The 16523-nt window shown below is 38.0% G+C and overlaps 1 protein-coding gene across 1 annotated transcript; it reads right to left on the bottom strand.

Annotated features, from left to right (window-relative positions):
• Positions 1 to 12960: 12960 nt before the first annotated feature.
• On the bottom strand, positions 12961 to 16523 carry LOC124259509. Its single transcript, XM_046693639.1, has 5 exons — positions 16108 to 16523; positions 15319 to 15400; positions 14025 to 14243; positions 13466 to 13712; positions 12961 to 13102 (listed from the first exon to the last, which is right to left on the bottom strand). Coding segments are annotated over exons 1-5 (879 nt in total). The 5' UTR covers positions 16438 to 16523; the 3' UTR covers positions 12961 to 13101.

The raw sequence follows: 16523 nt of genomic DNA, 5'->3' as shown, positions 1-16523 counted from the left end.
CAGAAAAGTGTTAAATATGCGTCGTTACAGTTCAACTTCGATACTCAACTTTTGAGCCAATTGATGAGTTCACTAAGTGTCTGCGATGAACGTAGAGAGGTAGACGTGACAAGATGCTGGTTTCTTCAGATAAGGAGTTGCTAAGACCAGTGCTATCGAAGAATGCGAGATCCAAAGGACACTTGCAGATTTACACCTCATACTGCAGATGTGTTTATGTAAGGGACTTTGTATTGAGGTCAAGCTACGCTCTAAGCCAAGAGCAAATTAGACATATTAAGAAAGACAATGGTGAAGCGGCAATATTGTTAAGGCTGTTGAACTGAGAGGTAAGGACAATAGTGAGAGCGGCGTCTGAACGACAATTCTAAACATTTACAAATATTGTCTTCGCTTATCACAACAAACATTGCTGAAGTCATTAGTGGCAAATACTAATGGAAACATGCTGCTTTCACCCATACAATCGACATCAACAATTCAAACATGGCCTACACGCTAAAAGACATAAAATATATATTGTGAGTGATTCTTCAAAAGTTAATAAGTTATGATAAGAGATCTCTTGTAGTTCTCTTGCGGTATTCGCTTGGATCAATAGCTAGCTAAGAGTCGATTGTGATTTTTTTATTACAAAAGTATTATACTCAGAAAGAAAGAAATACAGTATAAACATGTATTTAATCAATTCAGAAATGATTATAATACATACAAATCTTTATTTATAGATGGATCCAAGGATGATGGCGCATTGGCTTGTGTCACTATCACTGGATCAAGAACAATATATTTCCTATTGCCCGCGAAGAGCTCTATTTTCACAGCAGAAGCAAAGGCCATATTAACAGCTCTTAAATATATAAATAAACACCCTAAATATAAACAACATATTTTTCAAGACTCGCTTTCTTGTCTTCAGGCTATTGAACATCTTTCATGTAAACATCGACTTTTACTCGAAATAATCGAACTGTATAACGGTCTTGCTGCTGGCCAATACGACATCGTCCCTGTTGGATACCTCGCCATCTTGGAATTTCTGGTAATAGCCGATTCTGCTGCTAAGTCAGCTCTCGACAAATCCGTGACACCACTTCTTATTCCATAGTCTGATTACAAATCCGTAGTCAGATCTTATATTCGTGATCGGATGCAAAAGAAGTAGGACACCCAAGTAGATATCAATAAATTACATCAAAACCAATTATTGGTAATACCTACTTGGGTTGACAGTACAGATTTGTGGAGGTCATTATACGACGATGTCGTATTGTTCATTCAAGATTTACACTTGAATATTTGCTTAAAGGTGAAGATCCTTCATATTGTATCCATTGTGATGAAAGAATTACGCTCAAGCATGTCCTGCTTGACTGTATTGATATTACCTTCACAAGGGATGAATATTTCAGAGCTTGATCCACGAAGGATCTTCTTAATAATGCAATCCATCATTTAATTATTGCATCTTTTAATGAAATTGATTTGATTGATGAATTTTGATTATTTTTTTATTGTAATTAGTAAATGCATTTTAATTTGTTAGAATGAATATGTAACTGTTGAGTGTTAGTGGCAATACCTTCAAAGGGGTAGAAGTTGTGTAAAATGAATGTCCCCCTGAGAGGGAATGTAAGTACAATTTCAATGAAAGTATTTTTCATACTACATATTTTCAACCGCAGAATATGTGTCTTTTTCTGCTTTGGCTAAATTTGACTACAGTCGTCAACGGCTGAAGGGATGGTGTAAAATCCAGCTAGGGTCCATGCAGCTAGGAAAAGTACTTTAAGTCCCCATGGTCCCTTGTATGGTGATATAGTCATATAACAATAGTCATATAATTTACAGTCAAATGCTAGTTTTAATATCTCAAATTGTGATATTCTAGTTGTTTTACTATGTCGACATATTTTATGTTCCAATAATAACTATTGGTAACGTGTTACCCGTTTTAGTCACGATATGGCTGAAATACCGCCGATGTGACTTAAACTCTTAACTCACTCACTCTAACGTCGTATCCATTGGAAAAAACACAAAACATACGTGCACTGAATTAAAGCGAACTTCGAGTCAAGTGATGTTTAACCTAATCAGTTTGTATATTGCTGTTTGATTGAGTGACAAAGGAAACACTGTACTTGTGTACAATGACACGAGACACGAAAAAACAACAACAAAAAACAAGTTTGTATATTGCTCTAATTAAAGGAGAGGATCGCGTATTGAAATAGACATACACGCATTGACATTCCCAATTATTGCAACCTGCCTCGTGAGACACCGTTCTCGCGAAATGGCGAGTCAATGTTAGCGTGATCCCAGCTTATCTATCAATTATGAAGCTTCATGAAAAACCTTCGCCTCTCATTCACCTATTTTATGCTTCACAATCATTGTTGATGTTGATTGCATATACGAAGATGTCATAAGATTTTAGATATCTGCGAATAACTCTATGTAATGCTAAAACCATGTACTTGTATCACCCTCATGTCAATAGTTTGTGGGGCGGTGGGGTAGCCTAGTGGTTAAAGGGTTGGCTCGTCACGCCGTAAACCCGGGTTCGATTCCCCACATGGACATAATGTGTGAAGCCCATTTCTGGTGTCCCCCGCCGTGATATTGCTGGAATATTGCTAAAAGCGGCTTAAAACTATACTCAGTCAGTCAGTCAATAGTTTATCTAAGATATTTTTATGGATTAAACTTCTTTTTTAATTTCTCTCACGACGTTTCGAGACCATTCCATGTCCCTTCATCAGGTGAACTGGCAGTTAGGACTATGACGTCGTCACTATGACGTCATAACTCAGTTATGACGTCACAATGCAAGTGACATCACAGTACACTAGGGAGAGTACTGTATAAGTGAGTTTGAAGAGTTAATTACATAATGATGAAAATTCATGCTAAATAATAGAGTTGAAAGTTGAATTGTCAATACACAACAACTGCTAATTACAAAAAAAGTTACTTTCCAAAAAGAATAGTAAACTCGTTTTTCTTTTATCTAAAGTTAATCAAGAGATCCCACGCACTTGGCAGGTAAACACCTTGATCACGATTCATTGCTGGTTTATGTCTCCTTCTCCTAGCCCTTGCAACACAATACAACAAATAACATAACACACATTGGATGGCTATGCTGTGCACCACCGCGATTTATTGCGTGAAAGAAGAGTATATATATTTACAAGTATGTACAAGCCTCAACGGAAGCAGGCGACAAGTCTCTCAGAGACACTGACAAACCAATATAACTGGCAACGAGCCCAGCAGACGGCGACAAGCCTCTCAGTCGGCACCAAACACGGCCGACAGCGACAAGCCTCTCAAAAATGGCAACAAGCCTCTCAAGTGGCGCCAAGCCTCTATCGGCGCCAAGCATGGCCAACGGCGACAAGCCTCTCAAAATGGCAACAAACCTCTCAAGTGGCGACAAGCCTCTATCGGCTCCAAGCATAGCCAACGGCGACAAGCCTCTCAAAAGGCGACGAGCCTCTCCTGTAGCAACGAGCTGCTCTCATGGCACCGAGCCATACAATGACCTGAAACATTTAGAATAGGTTAAAGTACAATATCAAAACTTTTCAGAAGTATCCATGACGCAATGTATACTTGGTGCACAACAAGCGAGAATGACAATTCAAATATCATACGCCTTATATACTCTCATTAGGCGCCACCTACGACTGAATTACAACCCTTTGTTGTATTCCCCTACGCTAGGAGAAAGTAATTTCTATCTCATTCGTCCCTCAAACGATAAAAATATCATTTCTCCTAGCCCTTGCAACACAATACAACAAATAACATAACACACATTGGATGGCTATGCTGTGCACCACCGCGAGACTCAAAGAACGGGCAAACTAGAGGCCAAGTGACTGCGACACTCGCAAACGGTTCTCTACAGAATCTTTGACATAACCGTTTTTAGCGCTCTCGCTTTTCCATCTGCCATGCCTCTTAAACATCCTGTCCGGGATGCCACTGTTAGCAGCCGCAGAGGCACCACCTGCACGCAAACTGTGTAAGCCGTACTGTCTAATATCAGAAACGAAAGGAGAAAACGTTTCAATAAACAACTCTCTCAAGCGAGAATAAGTCATAGCTCTATTTTCTTTTCTAAGGACAAACCTATCATGGCACTTGGAAATGTTCCTATACAAGTACTCTTGTGATTCTTCGGGAAACTGTGTTAACGCCAGATACTTCTCCAACCACATGACTGGCCACATCTTGGAACTTGTCCTGCTGATCAATAACCATGCCCCGTCTCTATACATATCAGTCTTTGATTTCTCAATGAAAACCATCATATAAGCTTTATAAATCAAAATGTCAGTGCGTCTCAAACAGAGCAACTCTGCAGATCTCAGGAACCCAGCATAGGCAAGCAGGCACATTGACACAATGCGGACATCTTTCAAACATCCTGTATCCGAATAAAAATCAACCAAACTTTCTGATATATCGATAGAAAATTCATGCTAAATAATAGAGTTGAAAGTTGAATTGTCAATACACAACAACTGCTAATTACAAAAAAAGTTACTTTCCAAAAAGAATAGTAAACTCGTTTTTCTTTTATCTAAAGTTAATCAAGAGATCCCACGCACTTGGCAGGTAAACACCTTGATCACGATTCATTGCTGGTTTATGTCTCCTTATCTCCACAGCCTCCTGTACTTTTCTCCGACACTGCGTAATCCGGCATGGGACGAGAGGCGAATTGAACTCGTCTGTGAAGGGAGCGGTAGGTGCCGTTCGTATTTTTTTAACATTACAGTCTAACAATATTCTGTCCAAAGTAATCAAACTACTGTTTATTCAATGCAATTATGTAATACCCGAGATCTTGGGGTTTTTTTCATCCCAACTCCACCACACGACTAAAACCAGCCTATTGTTTTGTGTGCCGTGAAATTGTACCCCCCTGGCCACACTATAATGGAATCGTCTGACCTACTTATTTTCTTCGAAGTAGACAGTTACGCAACAGTTTGAAATGGCGGACGAGCCAGTGCTTACATTTTGCGAAAGGTTGAAATTTGAAGTGACAGTGGACAATACTTGACTGACTGTCGAATCTGAACCCTGCAGAATCGAAGAATAGATCCTTTCCTGAACAACCTACGACCTGTAACTCATCAAAGACTGTTGATTTTTATGACCGGCCGATCATGACTTCACGTACTGCCTCCACCCTGGCATGCTTCAAAAGTGTGACAGTGCTGCTGCTTAGTGTACATGCGACTAACTTGTGATTCCTTGGAACTTTGTTTCCATCGTTTGGGACTGGACTGTGTCCAAGCGTTTGTGAAAGTAGATGAACATAACAGTGACAACCTTGCGGGGAAGCTGGCAGAGAGCAGAATTATTTTGTGAACGATGCAACGGGATATGATGGAGTATGACTATGAGTGGCATAAATGTGGTGTTTCGCCAGACCGTTAGATATATCTTGCAAATTTTGCATACTAAACGGAATTAAATATACCATTTACCAGGTAGGTAAGTGTTCACTAATGTTTTGCTGCATATTTTGTATAGATAGGGATGTATTTTACAAGGCTTCCTGATTTATATGTTAGATATTGTTTTGTTTATGTTTGGGGCTGTGTGTTGTAATTGAGTTTGAATATTTTTTATAATAGAAGGTAATATGATAGTGAGGTTCCCTCATAATTGTTGGGGGGGGGAGGGGGGGGAATCATATAATTGTATTTTCGCGTTTAAATAAATGTTTTATCAGCATTTCCATCACGTCTGTTGTGTTGATATTAGTCATGTTGGTGGTCAAGTTGAAGTATTGCGGCAGTGTTCTATACGTGCGCATTGAAGCGCAATGAAATCAAACGCATTTTTAATCCAAAAATTTCCAATTGCCTATGTGGAATATTTGAAAGTCAGCGTCAAAATCCATGGAGTTGTTGTTATGATCCCCCATCATTGTGGTCAAACGGAAGTAGTTCTCACAATAAGATTTGTCAATGCGCGGTGAAGCGGCCTTACAATCAGATGAGCGTCAATCCACAATTGATGCCGTCTGATTTTTCTGATTAACCAATCAGAATCTAGTATTTTCTTGATTCATGGTAGAATATGTAATTAACTCTTCAAACTCACTTATACAGTACTCTCCCTAGTGTACTGTGATGTCACTTGCATTGTGACGTCATAACTGAGTTATGACGTCATAGTGACGACGTCATAGTCCTAACTGTCAGTTCACCTGATGAAGGGACCTGGAATGGTCTCGAAACGTCGTGAGAGAAATTAAAAAAGAAGTTTAATCCATAAAAATATCTTGGACATCAATGTACAACTTCTAAATGCCACTGAAAGACATAATAGTTGATCTGTTTTTATGATTAACGGCGCAGTCAGCAATGTTCCAGATGAAGGTCACCTGACAGTGAATACTCGAGCTAGGACCAGACTTTCGTATTTACAGGTTATTTCTGACAATATTATGTCGTACACATATACTTTATGACAGTCAAAAGCATTTAGCTTTTATACCAATGACGAACTGTTGTATATTATCATTAAGGCGTCATCCAAGCATGGCGACATGCAGCAACATGCCGTATATACATATGATTTTATAATGCTAATTAACTCTGGACATGAGTAAATGGATTAACACTTTTCATTTGTATGTCGTCATATACAGGACCTATATATACCACCCATCAAAAGTTTGTTGTTTTTGGGGGGGTGTTTTTGTAATTCCATTTCAATTCTCAGATAAATTGTATATGACATAAAAGACCATATATATGACATCATTGGGGTTTTGTAGGGTTATAACAGATATATATATACATAAAATATCATTAAAGTTTCTGTAGAGGGTATAAGATTGAAGGAAGAAGGTTGAATAGTGTGATTGTAGGGGGTGGAGACTGGAAATATCAAATGATATTATAAGAGCGCTTCAATGCTCAGTACATATAATAAGGTAGGTAAGTGTATCGACTTCCTTATAAAGGGATCTACAGCTTGTTCATCCTGACCTGATCAAGTGAATACTAATGCATAGCGTGACCGTGTCACAACTGGTTGGGTTTATTATTGTGAAGGGGTGCACCTTTGTCAGTTCGAATAGTCGAGGCATGGTCGCCGTTTGATATCTTAGTGTTGAGAAATCGTCATCGTTTGATATCTCAGTATCAAAAATCGTCATCAATGTCCTAACTTTCTTTTAAAACGAAGTTAGAGGTGGTTTAATGTTTCCGATTCGGGCTTTAAGGCGACAACTGTGACAGAAATATTGCAGTATAGAAAAAGTGATAATTGAACTGGGTGTCGAGAGTGATAGCGGGAGTGAATCGGATTGTGAAAGTAACTGACGTCTGTACGTTGTAAAGTTAGTAAACCAAACTAGATATCACATGACTGTATAAACAATTCAATTAAAACATGAAATGATTGTTTTTTTCAGAAGTGTTGTTTTCCGGGACAAGTTCTATAACGAATCCTTGTATGCATGTTTCGCACGAACGCAACATTAATAACATTCTCTGCTCCCCTATTTAATGAAGTTAACTCGACCTGCCGTTTGTGCCATTTGACCTCACGGGTCATGCATATGTAGTGTAGCTCAGGTCAAGCTGAACAAGCTGTAAGCTATTGTTTCCCAATCTATATATTTTTCAGTTGTACATATATCTTTAATAACTTATGAAATGAATTTGTAAATGTGACATTACACTGGAGGTGGGTACTGAGAAATTGTTCTACATTTTGCCAATCTTTTTTAACTACATCACAGTACGAAATACATGCGAAATGTCTCCTGAGGTATTTTTACAAAAATTACATGTATCGATATCAACTAGCTTCATCCTCAATAGTTCCTTCTTTGTATGAATTATTCTGTAAATAAAACTATACTGAAAATCTAACAGCTTACAAGTTTAGACTCACTTAAAGCACTCGCTATTTGTTTGACAAAGCCAATATCAATCCATAACACATATATATATATATGGATTGATATTGGCTTTGTTATATATATATATATATATATATATATACCAAATAGTGAGTGCTTTCAGTGAGCCTAAACGTTTGATTGTAAGCTTTTAGATTTTCAGTTTAGATATATGATTACATATATATATATATATGTTTACAGCAAAGAGGAATTTCCCCACTAACTTTGGGGAACCAACTGCAAACCTTATGCAGATGAATTGCACGATGGTCATGCATCAAATTGCTGAGTGGCATTTACAAATATCGCGCATGTGAACAGCTGCATTTTAGTGTAAATTGTTCTTAAGAATTCGCCAATTTTCACTGAGTTTCATTATTTATTGAACTCATGACAATAATCTTTTCAACTGTACGAATTCAATACATCATTTCATGTGTAAACAGTACCTTTAAACAGTATGGGATACTTTGCAAAAACTAGTTTAGAACAGTTGGCTGAATTAAGTGGCTACATTTAAACTAGTGAATCCAAACTTTTGATTGATAGTATATCATAATCCGTTTTCTGATCACCTCCGCTAACCACAGGAAGTTTCATCAGGCATATACACGGCAAATCAGAAACAGTTTGAAGCCGAGTGCCAAACAGGTGGTTCTGTGATCGCGGGCCACAATATAGCATAGACACATAAACAACTTACTCTACATGATGATATTAATCCAGAATGAAACTAACATGCTTTATCACAATGTGGCTGTATCAGCATTATCAATCGGTTTTGTTATTTGACATACGAACTCGTTGGGATTTGTGGTTAGAAACAAACGTGCAAATCCACTTAATGGATCAACATGAATTGCTTGACCACGTGTCAGCATACATGGACGTGATGCTTCGCTATCCGCCACAGGGTTTTCTGCCCTCGATTATGCAGGCTGTCGAGTGTGGCCGTAAGAATCATAGAACTATTCAGTGACTGAGAAGACATGTTTACAAAAATCAGGCGATTACAGAAGTTGACTTCATCGCTTAAATCAATGTTTGAGGTATCCAAGCAGTGAGCAATAACAAACAGAAGAAATGTTCTATTGCACTACAACGAAAAGTGTTTATGATTGATGAAACTGCTGCCAGTGTTGCTAGGACTTGAAGGTCACTGAAAAGGTGTTCCTCTTAAGAATGCAGTGAGGTTAAACTGTCGTCTCCTGAAGGTGGGCAGCCTGACACTAGATACAGCGAAAATCTCGTGACATTGGGAACGCAGGATCCATGATTTATCATGAGCTGGAAACGTAGTAAAGAGAATTCGGTGTGACAACCTTACCCGTTGGGCCAACAACTATGACTGTTGGATACATTATTTATGACTGATATTGTCTCCACAGGCAATAAAACATGCCGAAATATTCCAGAATGAAACTGACGTGTCAAAATGTGGCTGCAGCAGCATCATATGTAAGTTTTGTTTTAAAGATATACATCCATCTCGGGTCCATGCAGGTAGCAAAAGTACTGTAAGTCCCCATGGTCACTTGTATGGCGATCTACCTTCACTAGCTGGCGATCTATAGCCTGTGTTTGTATTGTGTATTGTCCGAATAGTGTTTTTATCTTAGCATTATATGCTAGCTTACAATTTGACTGTGATAATCTAGTTGTCTTACTCTCCCTTGACGAAAGGTTTTACAATATAAATTTATTCCTTATCAATGTTAAATTGGTTCTTGTCACGATATGGCTGAAAGATTGCCGATGTGACGATAAATATTAACTTACTCACACTCAAATAGTTTTCATCTAAGCTGCTTTGTTTTTATTTTTCAATGAACTTTGATCATACGGATAATGAATCAATTCGTATATTTCCTAAAACGTTTAAATTTTGTTAAGTGTCAGGATAGTTATAGACATTGATATATGTTTTTTGCAAACCAAAACAAATGAATTTAGTTAAATGAAGTTTAGCTCGCCAGTGGGTTAAACTGTTTCGCCCATTGTGGGCTGACATTTATTGCTTTGCAAAGCAAAAACCATGAGTTTTGAGTAAAAGTAAATATTCTCGCCCCAGGGTGAAACAATTTGGCCCGTGGGCGAGATATTTTTTAAAGCTCTATATTAGACGAATAAAGTCAAAATGAGTTAAATTTTGTTTGGGGTTCTTGTCCATTGGGTGTTGGCCGTTGTGTTGTTATGTCATTTCGATTTGGAACACGACCGAAGAACCACGTTTATAGAATATTACACAACACTGAATTATAATGTTTGGTGGCCCTGACATGCATCCATACCCGAGTGGGTTCAAATATACACGAGCTGTTGTTGAGAAGACAATATTAGTAATACGGAAGCAAAACGTGGTTTACTACCTCAGACAATATACTACGCTTAGCAATGTTTGGTTTATTTCTAAAAGTGTAATTGGAGGCACATTAACTACGAAGAGTTGCAAGGAAAACTTTTATGTAACATCGTCATGTAATATATCAGATGTCGAGGTGCACATAATTTCCACGGTCGAAATGCCTAGGCAGTTGTAAGACGTACTGGTGATCGGGAAGTGATGCATTGATGTGAGATGAGGCTGAAATGAGGGAGTTTCATGCACATTCCCTATTCGAAATACATTGTGCAGGGGCTTACGGGAGCCTCGTGAGGAATTGCATGTGTGCACACTTAAAACGGGCATGCGCAATTAAACATTGAAAGTGATCTAAGCAGGTAGAAGACAGGTGAAATTCAGGACAAGTACACGAAATACTTATATTTACAAATACTCCAAATCGTAAAAATGTTTATGTTTATTGTGAGTGGAGGATTGATTAAACTAGTTACGTGTCAGCGCGATCAGTCGGAAACATAGAATCTCTCTTTCTCTCTCTCTCTCTCTCCCTCTCTCTCTCTCCCTCCCTCCCTCCCTCTCTCTCTCTCTCTCTCTCTCTCTATCTCTCTCTTTGTGTATTGTGATATATATTGTGATATATAATATAATTGATAATTGCTCTGAAAACTGTTCAAGTAAACATCCATCATGAACATATCGCATACCAAAACTCTAGCATTTGTACAGAGTATTTGAAACGAAAGAGTAAGCGATAACAGTTGGTAGTATTGATTTCTTTCAACTTATGTCCACAATCAACTGTTCAAGTAAACATACATCTTGAATTCGAACATACCGCATACCGGAAGTCTAGCATTTGTACAGAGTATTTGAAACGAAAGAGTTAACGATAACAATTGGTAGTATTGATTTCTTTCCACATTTATTGATAGACATTTGCTTACAACAGACTTTGTGCATGTCTGATAAGGTACAAAGACAAGAACTACTCTTTCTTCCACACAGTATCACATGGTTTAAAGATATGCTGACGTACAAAAGAAAGTACACATCGTGTGCTTTTGGAGAATAGTCCCAAATCAACAGAAGTACTTTGAAAAGTGCTGTAATTGTTATTAACACGGCACACACGCTGTGTACGTGTTGTCAAACCATATATCGACACAAGCGCGACGTTGCTAGCGCCTCACGTTCCTCGTAGACAAGTCAGTCAATGTTGGAGCCCAATCTGCGACGTTGCATTGTGATGAGTGCCTTTACTAGGTATACCATCACGTATCTCAATCGTGATTTAAAATCTTGGTGCATATCATGCACATGTGATTCAACAAAAATCATGATTTTCATGGTGTACTACAGATCATGTCTGAGGTGTTCTGACAATTCGAACATACTGTTTGTGCAAAATCATCTGCAGTTTCACATGCAGTCGAGTCAACAGAACAGTGTCAACACGCAGTCGGAGAGTGTTCAGACACAACAGTAGTTACTATGTCCAAGTTGAAATGTTCCAGATTCGCAATATAGAGTTCCATATTAATGCTTAAAGGAGAATACGAGAGAATTGCAATAATTTGTTGGGTGAAAGATGAAGTCATATACCCAAATTTTCAATTCAAAAATATGAATATGTATGTTTTAATCGCGAAAACAGTTTCTGTTATCTGAGCTTCGGCCTTTATGCATATACCGCTTACGTGACCTTTCCGCTCGTGACGTCATATGTGACTAGATGGCGCCATATTGCCAAAGACCAAGCGCTTCAGTAATACAAATCGTGTTGTGTTTTTGTAAATGGTACGATGGTGTATTGTTGCATAGGGATGGACGGCATCACCGAACTATGGAAAGAGCCACCATTTCTTCTGTTTTCCAAGTAAAAAGACAGGACAGACATTTTGGTAGGAGAAATGTTCCGATCATTTCGATTGTGATGAAATAGGGTACCAGTCGAATTGCCCCAGCTACAAAATGCCCCTGCAAATTTTGTCAAACTGCCCCGACTTTTTGGTCAAATTGCCCCGGAGTGTGTGTGTCTGTCTCTCTCTCTCTCTCTCTCTCTCTCTCTCTCTCTCTCTCTCTCTCTCTCTCTCTCTCTCTCTCTCTCTCTCTCTCTCTCTCTCTCTCTCTCTCTCTCTCTGTGTGTGTGTGTGGTCAAAATGCCCAAATTAATTTAAAATGATTAAATATATGCAATAAATGCATGGTTTTGTCAACTTTGATATTATGTTCTTAACTATAAAATTTATATATAGTTATGAGGTTACTAATGGAACATTTATGAGAAATATTACTTCCTAATAACTCCTAATAAGGACATAATATCAAAGTTGACAAAAACTATGCATTTATGGTATATATTTGAATATATTTCAATAAACTTGACCAAATTAGGATCAATGACCAAATTTGCTAGGGCATTTTGTAGCTGGGGCAGTTCGACTGGTACCCATGAGATATATATTGTCAAAATCAGTAAGAGATTTCACATGAGCTTGAAAATGTTTCGCTATAACGTTCGTTCCGGTTTGGAGCCTTAAATGGTACAGTCTATCTGAAAAATTGCCGAATACAACGGAAAATCATGAAGTACATGTAATATTGTTTTCCATTTTGTTCAATTACGCACGTCGGCATCAGACTCGCTATTTGTCAAAATAGTGTGTCTCGTGAACGGAAGGTGACCTTTAGGATGTTTTTTTTTCAAAATATCAAAAAATACAATTACGTTAGTATTCTCCTTTAAATCGATGGCGATACATCTCTGATTGCAAAACTGAACTGTTCTCACCGACAGTGGTGTTCTGAAAGTGAAAACAAGAAAATACATATATCGACTTCTGTACAACATAGAGTCCCTCACTCTAATATACATTCGATTATTTCATACAGTTGATACTAGGAAAATATCGCCTACCATGTGACCACGGATTCCTTAATGCTCTCTACCTACACTTTGTCAGATTTCACTCATACTGATTTCTAAGGACAATTTGTATTGTAAAGTAAGACTTCAAAGCCCTTTAGTACTTCAGCAAGTTATGGTCTGTCGATCAACTAAACTGCTGCATTTTAGTATGTTCAGGAAATTATAACATCTGGAATAAGTACATGTTAAAGACACACCACTAACAAAATAAGCCGTGTTCGTATCCATTCACACATACCATTGCAAAGGCTTGAAGCCAAAGACCTGGACTTCACAAAACTGCAAAAGATCATCTCCGTTAATGGTTTTCTTTCCACTAAGTCTCATGTAGCGGCCAGTAACGCGTGAAGTGCACCGTAAGGCAACTGTCTTGCCAGGCTCTGTCACGGCTCCATTGTACATGTAACACAGTTGTGGGGTGACACTAGGGTTTCCAACAGGGTCATCTTGGTACACGTCGATACTAAAGTCGTGAAGTCGTTCAGCTGTTCAAAACACAACTATCATGTTAAACTTTTCAATTTGAGATAATTTGAAACCTCTTCCAGTCTTTTCTTTGCGATTAAATGTAAATACCCCAGAAGCTGGTACAATGACACCTGACCAAGTATACTTATAATATTTGTAGAAATGTATAAGATTATTAAATAACCAATTGTTCTATTGCTATATACTGTGGATATAATATTTAAAATCTAAGAAAGTTAACTCGTATTCATTCTGTTTATTATGATCACGATATACTGAAATAGCTTTACATCAGTATCATGAAGACAGTAGACGAGCGTTTATCTTACGTCTAAATTCTTCTCTGTTAGTGACACGAACTTCCACAACGACATAGGTGTCCTGAAGGTCCACCTGCCACCAGGGTGAGAAATCACCGGAATTTCCAACAAAACAGGATCCAGTCTTGCCATCACCGTCCACAGCAAAACCTGGTTGGAATCTAGCATCCGACCATACTGAACTTGCACTTGCTGGTTTATCTTTTGCAATATTAGGTAGAAATTCCTCTGTTGGAAGAAACAAAACTTAATGATAGAAACAAATTGGCAGGGTGTTTATTACAAGGTCAGTGAAATGCTACAGAAACGAATACACATTGCTATGGGTTTTTTATGATATAAACTTCTGGCGATTTCAATAACGAGTATGCGAGTTTTACATCTGATTGCCTATACGATCAAACAAGTTAAATATTAACAAAGATACGTTAATAATAAAGATGTTCTCTATCCATAGAACCTTTCCCATTGTTCATCACATTGACATCTAAATGCCACTCAGGGTAAAAGTCATAACACAAGACAATAGAGATATATTCAGGTACATGTATGTCTCATAAATTAAAATATAATATAACATATAATGGCATAGATGCTCATCCGCCATATTTTATAGACAGCTCACAAAAAATGTACACTTTCTAAAAGGTATTAAATTTGTATTGGATTGTGCAGATTTGCAAAAGCAAAAGCGTTTCGTTTTGTGAAAGGTGACGCTGGAAATCCTACAGTAACCTTATCAGATGTCGCATCAATTCTTGAACTGGGGATACATTTTTGAACGTGGATTGTACTACAATCTCTTTGTCCGAAGTTTCTCAGCAAACATTAAATAATGGATAACATTTTTGTTTTATTGATTTCTTGAGACCATTATTCTAAATAATGACACGAAAGAACCACAGTTATATACACTTTAATCAGTTTTATCTACCACTAAAAAATGTATTGCCAATATGATGTACGTCAGCGTCACGAATTTATGACCTTTAATAATCATTTAGTGCCAGTGCAAACAGAATATAATAAGTACATAGATATACTCTGGACCATGTAACCAATATTCTTATCTCTCACAAAACAAAGTGAAGGTGTATATGGGTCAAAGGTACTCCACCAAAATAACCAAAACCAGAACTGTTCTAAATTAAGATGTAGATAGCGTGGTCGTACGAATTCTCAGAGTTCTACCCAAACTGTTTGTTTATCAAAGCCACTTTCTGTAAACGCTATTTCGGTGATCATAGTGAAGTAGATCAGTGGTTGTAGGCAATATGTATCCATCGTTAAACGTTGTACAAACCACATTTCACGGTGCCATTTTTCTTCATAGTGCACTTCCTCCTGATTCCACAGGACCTTTTCTGACAAGGGCCAAGTGTTGTCTGTAACATACAATTTATGTTATATATAAGGACATGTAGAAATATGAATATGTTACTGTTACCAATTAGATCTACTTCTGTGCAGTATCAGACAACCTATGTCTGTATGCGCATTGTGTGTGTGGCGTGCTGTCGGTGGGACAGGACGGGCTTATCCGTTTACCGAGCACCTGGTGTCATCACTGATTTTGAGTAATCCCTTTATAATTTCTTCAGCGCTATTCCACCTTTTACACCAAGTGCCTTCTGTTTCAACAGATAATCTCATAATTTGTATAAGGAAAACATGATAACTCAGCAATAGCATAAGAGCATTAAACCAAATTTTACTCTTGTATCAAGCGAAACAATACACGTGTTATGCATTCATTAATATCTGCAGATTTTGCAGACCCGTAAAGATCCGAGTTAGAACCGATCTTCAGCAACCCATGCTTGTCGTAAGAGGCGACTAACGGCATCCGTGGTAAGGCTCGCTCCTTTGATTGACACGTCAGCGTATCCCAATTGCGTAGATTGATGCTCATGCTGTTGATCACTCGATTGTCTGGTTCAGACTCAAAAAATTACAGACCGCTGCCATTTGGCTGTAATATTGCTGACTGCAGGATTAAACAAAAGAAGAACCAACTAACAGATTTTGCAAACAATAGATCTTGACCCATGTGCAAACACATTTTTAAACATCCATGCAATTCCAGTCCTACCTTGTTCCAGTTCACAGTTGAACTGTATATGAAGTCAGCCGCTTTCCCGCCACCTTCCAAATATTGCAGATCATCGAAACCATTCAGATGACACAATCTTAGGCCCAATTCAAAATGGAAGGATTTGCATATCCCATAAGAGGCACATTCAGCAGCACAGACGAACAGAGCTGAATTCTCGATGATCTTAAACGTTGATCCCAGCAGACGTTTTCCATATTGTAGATCCGGCATACATGTATTGGTTAACAGTATCATATTCCAAAGGATCAGGCAACAAATGTACATGATTTCGATACGTCCAAGACGAAGACGAAACATGATGGACATGATTTCAATGACAAAACGATATGCAAGCAGAGTTTTAAAATATGGCTGAAGGAACAAACAGGAAAATGTTTAAGATACAATCTGCA

This window comes from Haliotis rubra, unplaced genomic scaffold (assembly GCF_003918875.1).
Source record: "Haliotis rubra isolate DU_JTF1 unplaced genomic scaffold, ASM391887v1 Scf725, whole genome shotgun sequence".
Classification (NCBI taxonomy): Eukaryota; Metazoa; Mollusca; class Gastropoda; order Lepetellida; family Haliotidae; genus Haliotis; species Haliotis rubra.
This window is presented reverse-complemented; position numbering and strand designations above follow the sequence as displayed.

Bases quoted from the DNA above. Each gene is read 5' to 3' on its own strand.
- LOC124259509 (XM_046693639.1), bottom strand. From the start codon at position 16,437: ATGTCCATCATGTTTCGTCTTCGTCTTGGACGTATCGAAATCATGTAC. The intron at 14,244-15,318 runs GTTTGTACAACG...TTCTTCCAACAG, and splicing joins AAATGGCACCGTGAAATGTG to AGGAATTTCTACCTAATATT. The intron at 13,713-14,024 runs GTAAGATAAACG...TGTTTTGAACAG, and splicing joins TAACAGAGAAGAATTTAGAC to CTGAACGACTTCACGACTTT.